Source organism: Cupressus sempervirens, chromosome 7 (assembly GCF_028749045.1).
Source record: "Cupressus sempervirens isolate cs-2001-9-10 chromosome 7, ASM2874904v1, whole genome shotgun sequence".
NCBI lineage: Eukaryota > Viridiplantae > Streptophyta > Pinopsida > Cupressales > Cupressaceae > Cupressus > Cupressus sempervirens.
Genome location: NC_143124.1, coordinates 893,297,385 through 893,314,589, shown reverse-complemented (window position 1 = coordinate 893,314,589; position 17,205 = coordinate 893,297,385). Strand labels below are relative to the sequence as shown.

Here is a 17,205-nt window from a genome sequence, read left to right as displayed (position 1 = left end):
AGGTTTCTCCAAATATACCTCTTATGTAATCTTTCAATTCAAAAATGTTGCTTTTACATCCTTTTGATGTATGTTCCATCTCTTCGATGTTGCAATAGCTAGGACTGCTCTTATAGAGGTGTATCTAGCAACAGATACAAAAGTTTCTTCATAATCAATCCCTCCTTTTTTAGAGAATCCCCTAGTTACGAATGTAGCTTTATATTTTTCAATGCTACCATCAACAACATGCTTTATTTTAAATGTCCACTTGAAAGAAACAACAAATTTTCCTTCAGCTCTTGGAACAATTTCCCAAGCATCATTCTTCATAATGGATTGGTATTCTTTCGTCATAATACCCTTCCAAGTTGTATGCTTAATAACATATAAAACATTGGTTGGTTCTAATTTAGAAAAATCATTCATATTTATTGCATAACTAGAAAATCTTTTGGGTCTTTTTCTTTCTCTAACTATTCTGGATGGTGCAGCGAAGTCTTGTGCTTCCTCTACTATCTTAATGGCCCAAAGTGGTCTTTTCTAAGAATTTTGAGTTTCTTCAAGATTAGGATTTTGAATTTCATCTTCAATTTCTTCAATGTTCTCCCTCTGAGACTCGAATTCAGTATTTTCTTCAGAACTAGGTAAGGGAGAGGCTTGTTCAGAGCTTAAAGCTCTTTTGAATGCTAAATCTTCTTCAAAAATTACATCCCTACTAAGTTCAATATTTTTTTGACCAGGTATGAAAATCCCATATGCTTTAGATGTTTCACTATACCCAACAAAAATACCTTTCCTCTCGGAGGGTTCTAACTTAGTTCTCTTTTCTTTTGGAACATGTACATATACTGGACGCCCAAAAATCCTACGCTGACTTATATTAGGTGTAACCTTAGTAAAGACTTTTTCAGGAGTTTTATCTCTAAGGTAGGAGTGAGGACTTCTATTTTGAATATAGACAGCACTACAAGAGACTTCTGACCAAAGATAATATTCTAGATTCTGATCAAATGTCATAGCTCTTGCAGCTTCTGTAATTGTCCTATTCTTTCCTTTCTGCTACCCCGTTTTGTTGTGGGGTATAAGGAATAGGATACTCCCTCTTAATTCTTGTTTATTTGCAAAACTCTTTCAACAAATCTAACATATATTCCCCTCCATTATCAATCCTAAGAGTTTTAAATTTATGTCCTGATAAGTTTTCAATCAAGATTTTAAATTCTTTAGATCTCTTAAGGATTTCTTCAGATTCTTTACCTTTTAAGAAGTAAATCCAAGTTTTTCTAGAGAAGTCTATAAAAAGTATATAATACCAAAATCCTCCAAGAGAAGGAACAAACATATATCCACATAAATCTAAGTGGATTGATTCCAAAACATTGTTAGCTTTTCTAGTGCTATCATGAAATGGACTTTTGGTGTTTTTACTCAGAACGCATCCTTTGCATATGCTTGAGTGATCTTTATTCAATTTAGGTAAACCAGTAACCATCTTCTCCATAATTGATAAAGTTTTGAAATTCAAATGTCCTAACCTTCTGTGCCATATTTCATTTATATCAGCAGCTTCATGAATTAAGACTTGAATAGGTCAACTATGTTCTGAATTTAATTCATACAAGTACCCCTTTCTTTGACCAATCAATTTTGCTTTCTTAATTGAGGAGTTCTTAGCCTAGGTCATTACTTTACCTCCATGAATGCACCATTATGTCCATCATCTTCAAGTGTTGTAACTAAGATTAGATTCATTTTTATTCCTGGTACATAGAGTACTCCTTTGAGAAGAAGAGAACTACCCGACTTTAGTTTCAAGGTGCAATGTCCAATTTCTTTGACAAAATGTGTTGAATTATCACCAACGGTGACTTCACCATTAACTTTTTTCTGATATAGAGTCTAGTGCTTCTTTGTATCTTGTAATATGTCGGGATGATCCATTATCAATCCCCCATGTCTTGCTTGATACTTCATTTGATAGTGTCGAATACAAGATCGTAGTTATCTTCTTTGGTAATGTTTGTACAATTTACTTATTTTTTAGAATTCTCAGGGCAATTAGATCTGGTCTCCAAATTTTTCGCATTTGAAGCATTTTACTTTGGTTAGATCTTTCTTAGGTTTGTCATTCTTTTGATTACCCTTCTTCTTCTTGAAATGTTTTTTCTTACCTTTATAGGAATTTGTGTTAAGAACATGAAGTTCTTCGTCTTCAATTTTCAACTTTCCTTCTTTCTTAAGTTTTTTGGATTCTTCCTGAAGACAATCTCCCTTAAGTCTATTGAAGTCAGAAAGATCGTCTCTGGCACTTACTCCTTGTGTGAATGTTTCTCATGAATCTGGTAATCCATCTATAGCCATCAGTGTTAGTTTCGTGTCATTAATTATGGTTCCTATACTTGCAGGTTCATTTCTTAGACTAGCAACCCTTAAGAAGTAAGAATTCATCAATTCTCCCTTCTTTGTTTGTATATGATTTACTTGCCTTTTTAGCGCAAGAAATCTAGTTGCATTGTTAACCTTATATGCATTTAATAATGCATTCATCATATCAAATGTTGTTTGATGTTTCATTAGCATGGGTACTAATTCATTTTTAACTCCATCTAATATGATCTGTGTGGCTTTCCTATTTCCTTTACTCCAAATAGTTTTATGAAGTCAAACAGCAAGTTGTTTGGATATTGAATCAACAAATTGTTTTACATCATTTTCTTCAAGAATCGTCATGATTCTAAATTTCTAAGCATCAAAGTGTTATTTCCCATCAAACATATCCTCGGGTCTAATTGTGTAGGCCATTGAAGATAGAAGAATGGTGCTAGATATATATTGTCTGATTATTTAATTTGCAAAGCCTAGGTTTGACTACCAGAGCTCTGATACCATGTAAAGTTCTACAAATTCTAAATTATCAAATCTGAGATAATACCTTTGAAACTTGTTGTTCTAATCTTCCTTCTTTGTTCTCTTGAAATGAGATGACAATATTAATTGTCCTTCTAAAATATATTTTTATCATAGCAAGTACTTGTGGCGAAGTTCCTTAAAGGACAAGACTTGTTCTATTGTGTGTCCTTTAACAACAACTACACCCTCCTCATATACCATAACCAAAGGGCACGTGACCCTACCTAAGTCAACCCACAATGCCTTCTCATAATCGGCACCTTGCAGGAGAATCAGTTTAACAATTAAACATAACTAATTTAAGTTGATGTTAATGCTAACACAAGGTCATCACCAAAGATCGACGATCATGCCTAACCAAGGGGCAATGTATTAATAGCCTTCAAAACAATATTATCTGAAAGATGAGGATTGTGCGATCTGCACAGTTAGACCAGTATGAGGATCCAAATTATAGATTTAACACTGAGAAGCATTGTTAATCAAAGCGATAAAATCCTTAAAGCCTCCAATGAGCATATTAAGATTCTCATCAGTAAGCTAAAGAATATTACAGGGGAGAAGGCTATCATTACTGTTCCTAAGGACCAAGGTGATACAACTGACAGCAAGAATTGGCCAGGTAAAAAGACCAAAGAACGTACTAGGAAGATGGTTGTCTCTCCAGATCTTTGTCAAATTAAGGATACTGCAAAGAAGATGGACCAGCTCAAGATACAAGCTACTAAGCTTTTAAAGAATATGGGATAAGTTCCTTTTGGTGTGATGGTGTGATTTGTGTCTTTTGTGTTTTTTGTTTGTTGGCTGGTTTGTTGTCCTCTTGTAGCTAATTTTTTCATCTACTGCCTCTGCATTTTTTGTCATGTTTTGCCTAATGGGCGTAACGTTTATTCTTTAAAGTTTCCAGCAACGGGGTTTCAAAGGCCCTTCAAAACTTTCTTTCTTAATCAAAAACTTTGACTCTAAACAAATGCAATTGAATATTTAAAAACCATAATGTGTGTCAGTCAGAACTTTTACTATAATATTGAATGAGCTTTTGTTGCTTTGCATGTATTCTATCTTTCTACCAAATAGAGCCATTCCACATTGTGTTTGATGGGCAATCTATTGTGGTGGGTGGCACTCCCATGAAAAATAATTTAGCTTAACTTGGACTTGCTACCAATAGTTCTCGATTCAGTTTGTCCCCTTCAACCTTTCGTGGGTGACTACATGCATTCTTTGCAAACTGATTTCCTTGCTTTGAATTCCAATTTACTAAATCTTTTGCAGCCAAAGGACAATGTTGTACTGATGCTCCAAAATGTCCCATCAATAGTAATCTTTTTATCCCTAGTAGGGTTAGAATCTCTCTTTCCAATGATGGGGATTCAGCAAAGCCTCTACAAAGTTTGGATTTTGAAGAGGCCGCATTGGAAATAGAAGAATACCTCAAAAAAATGCTCAAGTTTGCAGTTCTCAAAGAATATGGCTGGGTTTGGTGGATTTTAGCACTCAGGTCACAAAAACTTGGAAGCCTTATCTAAAGGAGAAAGCATTCCTTGATCCTTGCATAAAAGGATTCTTCATTGCCATGTGTAATTAAATTAAGGGCCGGGATGTGATAATCTGAAATAGTCCTTCATCTTGAGATAAATCTCTCATGTGTTTCAGTGACTCTGCAAAGAGCAAACACGAAATGGAATTGTTGCAAGAAAGTGAGTTACATGTTTTGCATACCAGAAAAACAAGAAATGGAACGTCTCTGCTAACACTCCAGCAATTTATTTCGACACTGTTATCGATATCAAAAATCTCAATGATAATTTTGGTGCAGTCTGTAAAATTATTACAAATGGCATTTAGAAAATGATAAATATTAACGTCTAGTCTACCATTAAAATCGAAGAGCATGTAAGATTTATTTTTAGCATGGGAAGTGGTAAAATAGTAATTCAAGGGATTTAATTTAAATTATAAGATGGCCATTATACCAGAGTGTTCCAAGAAAGTGAACAATAAAAAATTTCTATCAGCCAAAAAAAAAAAGGAAATAAAATGCCTGTCTTAATGCCCTCGACAAGTTATCAGACACATAAATTGATATCATAAGTCTCAATAATGGTTTTGGGACAGTTCACAGTGACAACCATCTCCAAGTAAATTTTGCATGAATGACTTTTTGCAAAATGACATGAATTAGCATTTTGGCTCCCACGAAATGAATTCTCATCTAAGACTCAATATTCAAATTTATAGTGATAAATGGATAAAACGCCAGACAAGGGGTTCAAGTTTAAAATGGTCATTATGCTTGAGTCTTCAAGAAAGTGCAATCAGCAAAATATAAACTCAATATCTGTCCTAAACCCTCAAAACTTTATTAGCGATGGAAATCAGTAAAAAAAAAATTCAAAAATAGTCTTGGGTGAGTTCACACTAACGACCACCTCCAAGTAAAATTAACATTTATGATTGTCACCAAAATGACATAAATTAGTTCACATGGAACTTTAAGGTTAAAATTATTACTTACAAATACCCAACAACAAAAAACAATTCCCCTCAAAATTTGTTTGAATTTACTAGCATGTGCAAATGACCCTCCATGAACTTTAAAACAAGCAGATAGATTGAAATCCAATCACATTGGTATCAAAATATACCCATCAAAATTTTATGGCAAATACATTGATATGACCTGATTACACAAACATTTTATAGCATGAAAAGAAAGCATGTTATTTATAGAAGAGAACATACAAACACATTAAAAAATGGTAAAATTGCACCAGTTTTGTCCCCACAAGTCTGAAGCAAATTCTAGAGGTCATCCATGAAAGTATATAACAGATAAAAAAATGGGAAACACTGGCGCAGCAAGAGGTAAAATCTTAGTACTTGGCTATAGTTGAGTAGTGTTTTTGGGCAAATGCCTTTTAAATAATAATAAGCACTAATGAATTTGAAAGAAAAATATGCAATCTGAAGACTAAAATCTCTATATAGAGTCTGCAACATGAAACCAAATCTATATTCTCAACTATATATAGATGGCTATCAAAAATAATATGAGTCGTCTTTCTTTACAAGAGACTCCATTACAAACTCTATATAGAATGGAACAATAAATATTAAGTTGAATTAACACCTCCATGAAATATGACTTCCATGAATTTAATGCCATTTTAAGAATGTCCTGTAGTGCATAGATCTACAAGATAAATGCCTCCAATTATCCTTCCATTTTGACATATTTTAAAATTTTACATATTCGCAACTTATTACGTTGTATGCCATAAATTGCGAAGGAACTCAGAGTTTCTAAAAAGATTGATCTTCAAGGTTCAGAGTCAAATGAACATACATTCATCTTTCCTGAAACTTCTGTTACTCTTTCCATTTGAAATGAATGAAGCTTCTTCAAAGAGTTGTAAATCATACTTACAGCAATTACTGAAACCCTAGATAGAAGTGCCATAGGGAAGAGAATCTTCAGATCTGCATGCATAACCACTAGTTTCTTGTGCAACCTTTTCCCAGACACTGGCAATCTTCTCTGCATATCCTACCTGCAAATCAGCATATGAGTACCCTCCTAAATGACAGCAGATAATAGTAATCCTTAAATATTTAAATCACTAACTATGAGACTCTAAATCTACATCATATATCGAGAAATGGATGATAGTAAAATCAGTCAGAAGAAATTTTTGTTGGTGTTCTTATAAAATTTTAGTGATTACAAGATTTGAGCTTAAGATTAGCATTAACAGTAACTCTCTTCATAGATAAATAACATATAATATCATCTGTATTTTATGGTGAATAAAGTTTCTTTGAGCAGGCAATAGAATATTTGCATTAAGTTCTATCCAACATAAGCTGATAACTTGCACAAGTGATATACTGCTGATTTCAATTATTAGCAAGGTAAAGACCTAAATTGAAGCATGGATGGATCTCTCATGTATTTCTATAAGAAAAGAATTTAGAAAATTTAAGGCCACATAGCATTATAGTGTGCAAACAATTGTTTGTTCATTTTAGGTGCGTGCTGGATAAATTTATTTATGTTTATCTCATGTTATGTCCAATCCACTAGGGATCTTAAACTTGTAGTACAGTCAAAATAACGAATTTCCATAGAGTTTGAAGACCAATTTAGTGGAAGAAATAAGTTGCAACTTGTAAAAGAATCACCCTTCAAATCATTTTCAGAATACGCCACGCACTGGTATCATATATGTCTTTTGGCATGGTTTACTCCATATTATTTTGTTGAAAACATTTCATTTACCTTAAGTTCTGTCCTATTAATTTGGAATGTGCAGATCTGTAGTGCAGCTAAATTAGTGTAGATCCATACATATTGAAGAAAATTTCGGTGAAACAATACATATGGCAACTTGTCAAAGAATTACCATGCAAGTCATTTACAGCTCCACCTACTAGCACCATCCTCTATAGCTAACGGCATAGTTTACTCCATATTAGTTCCTCTGTATTTCACTTTCAAGCTAATCCATCCCAGAAATATTTAGATGATCTGTAAGTTCAAATATATGGACATTTTGGAGTTTTATCGCCGAGTTATTTATCTCAATGTTTGTCCAATCCTATTGAAACTTATAAATTGTTAACACGGTCAAAATGCAGCATAACCTATAGAGGTGGGGCCAAGAATTTCATGAGTGTGACTTGAATTACTATCCCAGATTTGCACATCCAATGGGAGAATTGAAAAGTCATCATTATTGAGAGTATGGTTCGTTACATGCAGCTATATGTAGTGAACTCTTTGTTGGCTCCTAATTTAACAGAGATTTCAACTACCAGGTAGCCAAGACAAGATTGCATCTAAGGGCAGCTATCTCCTATGATGGACACAATTTGTCAAGAACCCGGGCCAAGTATAAGGCTGAACTCCTTCACTTCAGGCTCTACAAAACCTAGGCGGGTAGACCTCAGATTCATCTATATGGTACCAGTCCCCAAAACACATAGTAACATGGAGACGCGTCACCCCCCTTTTTGCCCCACATCCCAAAGACTTCAATGCACCAGGGACTTGGGGACTCTGTCCCCCTGTCCCTAGCGACACCACCAAATTCCACCACCACCGAGGATGGGGGACATCCCAATGTTGACAATTTGCAGATTCAACTATTTATGTTTAATGTTCAATAATGGTTATGGACCATAGGTTAAGGTCCAAGGACCACATGAGAACATGGAGGATAAGGTCCTACTGTTGCGCCTAGGGTAGAGGATATTTTAGGCACCTCATCATCTCTCCAACACAACCCTTGTTATGGTTGAGCTCCGATTAATCACTAAGATTATTTGTGTGTGTCTATACACACAGATATTCTAACCACTAGGAATGGATGTATTTTATGAGTTATATCTACAATATTATCTAATTTAACTAGCATTTTAAGTACCATATGCATATATATACCCCCTCTCCTGTACCCCACTTTCGTCCCCCCACCATCCCCAAATTAAGGCCCCTTTGTCCCCCCATCCCGAAAACTTGTCCCCCTGTTCCGCCATCCTCCTGTCCCCTAGGGCAATGTAACTATGTAGTAGTAAACATAAATTTGAATCTGTATTAAGCAAATGAAAACCCCAAAACCTTCTATGCTCGTACAATGGCAAAGACATGACATGATCTATGAAATTCACAAGCTAAGTGCGGGTAACCTGTTTAACTCTACAACATGAAAGGGAAAATGGATAATTGATATTTGATTTTTTAATCAGCATAACCCACATATGCAACAACAAACTAAATTGATCATGTAGCTGATCAATGCCCTATCCATTGGGTATTCTATAAATCACAACATACATACAAGATATCAAATCTATCCTATCACTTTGTGAATCAAATATCAATGCTCAAAACTAAACCTCATAATCATCAAAATCCTTCCATGAAATCTACAACCCTATCAAAATATATCAAGCATTTACTTGATTCTTTGAATCAAAAGAAAAATACATCAAGATATACAACTCAAAACGACATGCAATCGGATCTATGTTCTTTGTCCACAGGTCACAAAAGATTGCAAACGGCAGAGACAGGAGACAAGAATCAGAATGAAACTAAGTAATTTTCTGCTCTTCATATTCATTTCTTTGAAACAAGTACATTCAAGATGCATGAAAGACTCATAAAACACACAATAAACCATAACTATACACTTGAATTTCATTGCTACTATTCATACAAGAGAGAAATGCTAAAGAAAGATGGAAAAATCATAGCTAGAGCTCTGCTCAATAGTCTGGAACCAACAACATCCAACCCTAGAGAAAGAAAAGAGAAGAGAATAAGTAGCAGAGGAAGAATTCTTGGATCTGATCTGATGATGTCATTTGTTCACTTGAAATTCTTCCATCGACTGAAGCCAAACCTCTCTCTTCTCTCTTCAACTGAAAACCAAACCAAATTCCATCATTGTGCATAACCAACTCTGAAAATATCTCCAGGAATGATGAGAAAAGCCCCTTTCTAATAAAATATCTGATCTGATATCAAATGTTGCCAAAACGCCTACCAAACTAATTTGGAGGAAAAATAACATCAGTAACAAGATCCTCTCCAAGTTTGGTGAATACCCACTTCACCATTTGACCACAAATTGAATTTGAACTACCCATACCAGAATGCAGTTGAAATCTGAGTGCCTCGAAAAAATTTCATCATAACTGCTTCCCAATGATACATGTGCAAAAACTAATGACAAATCTGGAAAGTAGACTCCAAGGGCTTTCTGTCGATATATGATAAGCCAATATTGACCTCAAAAGCATGCCCAAGGTGTCTAAAAGAAGTTGCAAGTTGAAAACTGATTGACAAACCATTCCATTTGCAAAAATTCCCCAAGTTTGAACTATATGATAAAATCCAACTTTATTTAAAATGAGGTATGCATGTTCAGAGGAAACTATTAAAAAATTAATATTTTTGAAACCTTTGGAAATTTACCCTTTCTTATTTCGAGTCAAACCTGGTTGAACAGCCTTGCCATGTGGCACTCCCAGATTGGTCCATTTTTGTACGGTCACAAATGTCATTAGCATCCCTCAGAGCACTTTGCCACGTGTCACCACCTAATTCACCCATGAACTACCACCTCATCTTCTCACAAGGCCCCCGGTGCCACATGTCAACATTTCGCGGCTTCACAACTTTTAGCATTAACTGTCAAGCTTAACCGACAACCACGCGACTAACCACAAACTTAACCATTTCGCAACCATTTTATGCTAACTGCAACACTAACTGTCGACCACACATTAACTATCATTTGACCGTTTCGTGGCTTCACAACCGCCAACTGGATGTGCAATGGCACGACCACTGGGCCCACCTCGAGATGCATGCCACTTGTCACACTCCCATTCATTTGTCTACCTCGAACTGCCTACTAGGTGGCATGTCTACATTGGTCAGTCAGATTGCTGACGTTATCTCTGTCACCTACATTTTGGTTCAAAATTTCTTCATTCATACGCAGAATTGGCCCAAGGCCCACGCACGTGCATTGTCTGCCTCAATAGGATTGTGTCTTTAAGATACTAACATATATTGCGTTGGTGTATAAAAATATCAAAAATTCCCTCCCACTATCAATGTGGGATAATGTCTTTTTGTATTTCCCTCTTTTTTCTTTTATGCAACCAGTGCCTTAATCATTTGATATTTTTCTGTGTTTTGCCTGCAGACTTTGAACTATATGCTCTCCACTTCAATGCCCCTTTGCTCATTTATCCCATCCCATTTGTGTTTCTTCAAATGCCCTTTATGAATGCATCTAGTAGCTTGGACAGAGGATGCTTTGGGCAATCTAACTCCTTGTGTTTTTCCTCAACATGTATACTGGTGAGAGGATTCAAAACTTTGCACTGAGCCCTGTTTTTGAACATGACATCGCTATCTCGTGGATTTTAAGATCCATTCCATTTGATGAAGTGTTCATTGCACATTATCACATGAGAAACCTTTTAAATCGCAGTTTCAAAGAACAAGAAACTTCTAGGAAAATTTTGGCAAGTGTAAGACTCTAAGTACATGTGCATTATGTTGATGAAGAACTCCCAAATGCACCAACGCATGAGAAAAATAATTCATAGCAACCTCATATCTATGTTCTCATTAATGAGTCAATAAAACACTACAAACAACACCCATCGCACTGACAATGACTTCATAATCACTAGCCCTATGAGTGGGTTGCAATCCAGCATTTCCAAGAATGACTTGACAATCAATCTCCTCCTGCTTGATCATTTGGAAGACTCTTAACTGTTTTTTATGTTCCAATGGCATAAATCGAGAGTCTGGCACTGAAAATGGGAAAGTATGAGTCGTGTATAACAAGCCCTTTGACACATACATCTCTTAGACCAAGATATAATCCCATGCCTCTTTCAATGCTTGCTAGAGATGTCACACCATAATTTTTGCATATTAGAGTTCGCAAATGGCAAGTGGGGGAAAACAAGGCAAAGGACATTTGAAACTATCCATTGTTGTTTGTTCTTCCTAGCGTATTTTAACCGATTAGAGAGGAGATGATGATGGAGGCTCTCGAGTTTCATTATCAATCAAGACTGATTGCTTTCAGTACACAAGTTCCCTTCTTTATTGTCACTAAAAAGTATCAACAGTGTGTCGCATCTCTCCTTTGGAGTCATTAATTATCTTCCTTAACTTAAATGGGGCTGCAAAAAGTTCCATTTGTTATGTCTTGCTACGCAGATTGAGAAATAAATTTGTAAAAGAAAAATGTTCTATGGACAACAGAAAAAATGGATTAAAACTATCAAACAACATTACTCCCCCAAATCGCATTTTCTTGCATGAGAATGGTCCTCATTCATTTGCAATCTGAACCATCTTTAATTGGCTTCTACTAACACCAATAGAAGAAATAACTTCAAAATGTATTTCCCTCACAAACATTCCATAACAGGAGACCACATACATATTATCATAACCTCACACATATTTGATAACAAAGGATGAAAAATGCCTTCTATGACACATCATAATGATCTAAATCATTATGACATCTTTCAAAAACTTTCAAAACCCCACAATGCTCTAGCAGTCTGATGGAAACAACCAGGCCCAAAAACAGGTCCAACTAAAAAAAATTTGCATCTCAAACACTTGAACCTTATAGAATCCACTGACTAACCCTTTAATGATTAGAAACGAACTGGATCACTGGCTTAATCAATTAAAACTCATTTTCATTCCTTTGCAAACCTGTTACTTTCATGTTGGGAGGTCTTTGAGCTAGCTTTAAAAACTCACTGAATCAAGTAATCGAAGTCCGACACTTGGCATATCTGTTTTGTGGTCCACATACTCCCACCCTGTCATATTTTGCCTCATAACGACATCAAAATTAAAAGTTATTAACTGTCAAAGTTACCTTCTCTGAACTATCATGTGAGCAAGCATGTTAGAAGCATAAAAGTGCATTTGGATTTGGCTTGGAAAATGAGTCAAATGATCACATGGAGACTTGAGATCTGGGGCATTGGTTCACTGCCACATGGAGAGTATGAATAAACATTTTGAGCTCATGACGAATAACTGGGCAAATTTGGTAGGCGGTCAAAGTTGGGTACTTTGGAATTACAACACTGGGAACACTAGTAGAATAACAATTTTTGCAAACAGAATGGACATAGGAAAGTATGCGTATGGATTTGTCAAGACTTGAAAATGGACACACTTGAAGTATTTTCAGAGTAGAACACAATGGTACAATCCATTAGGCTCGATCGATCATGGTTTCAAAAGTGTGACCTCTCTAACACAACTACCGATCAATCTGCATATTCAGCTACCAGTAAGACTTTAAAAATTACATTTGAAATCGCGTTTGAAAACTAGTCAAACGAATTTGTCATAAGCTCCAATCTGGAACATAGCATGTCTTTGACCCCTAGAATGCAATGCAAAAAGAATTTTCTCAATAAGGTCAATTGGGTCAAAATTAAAACTGGTCAAATAGGACTTCCCAGAATTCTAAACAATGAGCATCACCTAGATCTAATGAGTGCTAAGTGTTCCATTTATTCTCATGAGAGATGGATTCATGTTGAATCACCACTTGTGAAACATGGGTCAATGAGTTTGACTCAAAATTACACAATTAAATCCTGATAGCAATATCACAATTTGACTTGCTTTGGAAATTATCTCCTACTTATCAATTGATGAGCTTAAGGGGCTTTCTAATGAATGGCTCATAAGGCACAACACTTGGTGAAGGTTTTGCAAATGGGGTTGCAAGCTTTAGGTTTAACCATGGAGGAAACTTCATACTTAGGCGCGCTCAGGCTGGAGTAGTACTGGGATGGGTAACCTCCTGGGAAGTCTCGGTGCTTCACCCTGTGAGCATCACCTAGATCCAATGAGTGCTAAGTGTTCCATTTATTCTCATGAGAGATGGATTCATGTTGAATCACTACTCATGAAACATGAGTCAATGAGTTTGACTCAAAATTACAAAGTTAAATCCTAATAGCAATATCACAATTTGACTTGTTGTGAAAATTATCTCCTACTTATCAATTGATGAGCTTAAGGGGCTTTTTAATGAATGGTTCATAAGGCACAACACTTGGTGAAGGTTTTGTAAATGGGGTTGCATGCTTCAAGTTTAACCATGGAGGAAACTCCATAGTTAAGCACGCTCAGGCTAGAGTAGTACTAGGATGGGGTGACCTCCCGGGAAGTCCTGGTGCTTCACCCCTGTGAGCATCACCTCGATCCAATGAGTGCTATGTGTTTCATTTATTCTCATGAGAGATGGATTCATGTTGAATCATTACTCATGAAAGATGGGTCAATGAGTTTGACTCAAAATTACACAGTTAAATCCTGATAGCAATATCACAATTTGACTTGCTGTGGAAATTATCTCCTACTTATCAATTGATGAGCTTAAGGGGCTTTCTAATGAATGGTTCATAAGGCACAACACTTGTGAAGGTTTTGCAAATGGGGTTGCAAGGTTTGGGTTTAACCAAGGAGGAAACCCCGTAGTTAAGCGCGCTCAGGCTGAAGTAGTACTGGGATGGGTGACCTCCAAGGAAGTCTCGGTGCTCGACCCCTATGAGCATCACCTAGATCCAATCAGTGCTAAATGTTCCATTTATTCTCATGAGAGGTGGATTCATGTTGAAGCACTACTTATGAAACATGGGTCAATGAGTTTGACTCAAAATTACACAATTAAATCCTGATAGCAATATCACAATTTGACTTCTTGTGGAAATTATCTCCTACTTATCAATTGATGAGCTTAATGGGCTTTCTAATGAATGGTTCATAAGGCACAACACTTGGTGAAGGTTTTGCAAATGGGATTGCAAGCTTTGGGTTTAACCATGGAGGAAACTCCATAGTTAAGCGCGCTCAAGCTAGAGTAGTATTGGGATGGGTGACCTCCCGGGAAGTCCCAGTGCTTCACCCCTGTGAGCATCACCTAGATCCAATGAGTGCTAAGTGTTCCATTTATTCTCATGAGAGATGGATTCATGTTGAATCACTACTTATTAAACATGGGTCAATGAGTTTGACTCAAAATTACACAGTTAAATTTTGATAGCAATATCACAATTTGACTTGCTGTGGAAATTATCTCCTACTTATCAACTTTGAAGGATTCAAAACCTGGTCAAAACATATCGAAATGACTCAAAATCTGAAACATAGGTTCTCTGATATGCGAGTCATGAAACTTTACCGGGTGCAAGATATTCAATTGCAAACTAGGCTTCCTGTCGCTATTTGACACTTGAGCAAAAATGCAGATTTGAGCAATGCTAAAAATGACGCTTTACGGAATGACTTGGAATCGCAATTTATCATCATAGGACGCATGCATGTATTGAACGAAAGGTGTTAAACACATGAAACACATCTTAGGCCTCAAAATGACAGCCAAGTACATATGCATGAAAAGTTCTTATAAGGGCTGAATTAGACTCAATTTTCAGAGTGGTACTCAAAATCAGTGCTTCAATTTTAAGTCCCAACATCTCAATATAGTGTCCTCAATAATGGTGCATGGTTTAGTGCAGCATAGTGTATGAAATAATAATAGTGAGCATTACAATCAAATGTTTGAAATCATAATAATGATGCACATTACAATCAATTGATATGAACATCAACCATTTTTTACCCGTACTTTGTATCCCAGAAATATTTAGAAGCTTCATAAGTTCACATATGATCATTTTGGTGCCTAATAGATTAAATTATTTAAATTGATCTCAATTTTGAACCAATCAAATTGATAACACTGTTAAAATGCAAAAGAAATATACATCTTGAAAAAACAGTTTGCAGAAAACTCTACAAATTGTCGTAGAATTCCCTTGCATGTCTTATATTGTTTGATAACACTGTTAAAATGCAAAAGAAATATACATCTTGAAAAAAAAGTTTGCAGAAAACTCTATCTCACAAATTGTCGTAGAATTCCCTTGCATGTCTTATATTGTTCTGCATATTAATCCAGGTACCATATCGTATATGGCTACTACAGTGGTTTACTTCCATAGGAATTTATTTGAATGTCATTTCCAAGCAGACCCATTCTCAATGAATAATCAGGCTTTTCAAAGTTCCAAATATAACCACTTCACAAGATTCATGAACACCCAGTCAAACAAATCAGACACTCGTTGAGGCAATGAAAATTTGAAATTCTTAATAATTAGTACAATGGAGTCTGTAGAAAATTGGAACTTAGCAAGCCCACTCAAGGTCATGAATAACAGCTAAATATATATTCCATAACAATTGTAGTGTATGCCTTGCCTTGGCTAAAATTATTTAGCGTATCTCTTTATTTATTATTTTGCAATCCTAAATTGATTTTAATTTTTTACTGTGAGTTATGTAGATGACCCTTATTTGAGATTAAAAATAGCTAGTGTCAGGGAAATTAGCAACAGGCCGAAAAGATCCGAAGTGTTTTAAATTAGATACACTTTATCAATATGGTTAAACTTTCATATTTATAATGTGGTGAAATTCAACAAAGAAATGCAGTTATGAAAAGTACAAATTTGGGAGAGTCAAAAAAGGATCATCTCTCGTCCTATGTAACCTAATTGAGCATAACCATATAAATACATCTCAAATCCTACCTCAATACTCTACCTGTCAATTCAATTGCTATTTAATATCTACCATCAGCTTCTCTGCCAACTGTTAGAGTTGATGAAAGTCAACTCCGAAGATGCCCAAGATCACTTGCATGCGAGAACCTGTCAAAGAGAAGCCAAGAAGAGGAAGAGCATGGAGCAAGGGAAAAACCCTAAACGGACATGAGAAAGAAAATATGCAAACACAATAAGAAATGTATTTACAATGAAATGTGATATGTTATGTGTTATGAAAATACAAAGAGGGAGCCCACTTATAAAGAGCTCCAAGAATCTTCTAGAACAAGCTAGAAGATGCTAGGAGATAAATGTGACAACTAAGCATACATCCACATAAGGTGGAAAGTCCTCGAACAATGTGAGAGGATAAGTATGACTTAGGAGAGAACAAACTCCCGTATTATCAACAACTTATACAAACTCCTAGACTACAATTAATTAATAAAATGCATTTACCTAAGTAAGCTTAAGTAATAGAATAAATAATTAATAATTAATTATTTACTCTAACACCCCCCCTTAAGTGCAACTTAGGGAAATGCCTTAAGCTCACAAAACTAAGATGAAATGCAGAATGGATATCGACAACGAGGCCATGTTAGGTACCCAAGTACAATGCTAAAAAATGCAACCTCTAAAAACGGGGAAAGAGAGAAAACCACGTGGGAAAAACCCTCTCCCAAAAAGAGGTAAGAACCTAGTGAAGAACTGAAGAAGCCTCCAACTAGGGAAATGTCCCCTAAAACAAGAACAAGGAGTGATCATGAAGAAGCATCACTGAAGCATGAAGAAGTCGCAAATCTGCCAAACTGCTAATCTGAAAAAACCTCCATGGAAGAAGAAGGCACGAACTGAGCATGTCTATATGGTAGATGATCCATCTCACTGAAATGCATAGGTAGCCAGCCACTGTAATCGCCTTGTACATAGGATCAACCACTGAATACATAGTTCACACTATCAAACCATCAAACCACGGATGCATTAGAACAACAGCATAACCCCCCCTTAATGCAGACAGGGTGAGATGACAAGCGTCTTCAAGGTGGGCCAAAGTCTCTTGCAGACGAACCAAGAATGACGAGAGAGGAAGAGAGGTACAGACACCTA

General features: G+C 36.0%; 1 protein-coding gene across 2 annotated transcripts in view; it reads right to left on the bottom strand.

The window, feature by feature from the left end:
* Positions 1-5,894: 5,894 nt before the first annotated feature.
* The window catches only part of LOC149550371 (sorting nexin 2B-like), a 44,913-nt gene continuing 33,602 nt past the window's right edge, over positions 5,895-17,205 (bottom strand). For both annotated transcript variants that reach the window (XM_089793399.1, XM_089793398.1), the window contains one exon: positions 5,895-6,446. In XM_089793399.1, the coding sequence (XP_089649525.1) occupies positions 6,339-6,446 (108 nt within the window). In that variant the 3' untranslated portion in view covers positions 5,895-6,338. The remainder of the gene's footprint in view (positions 6,447-17,205) is intronic.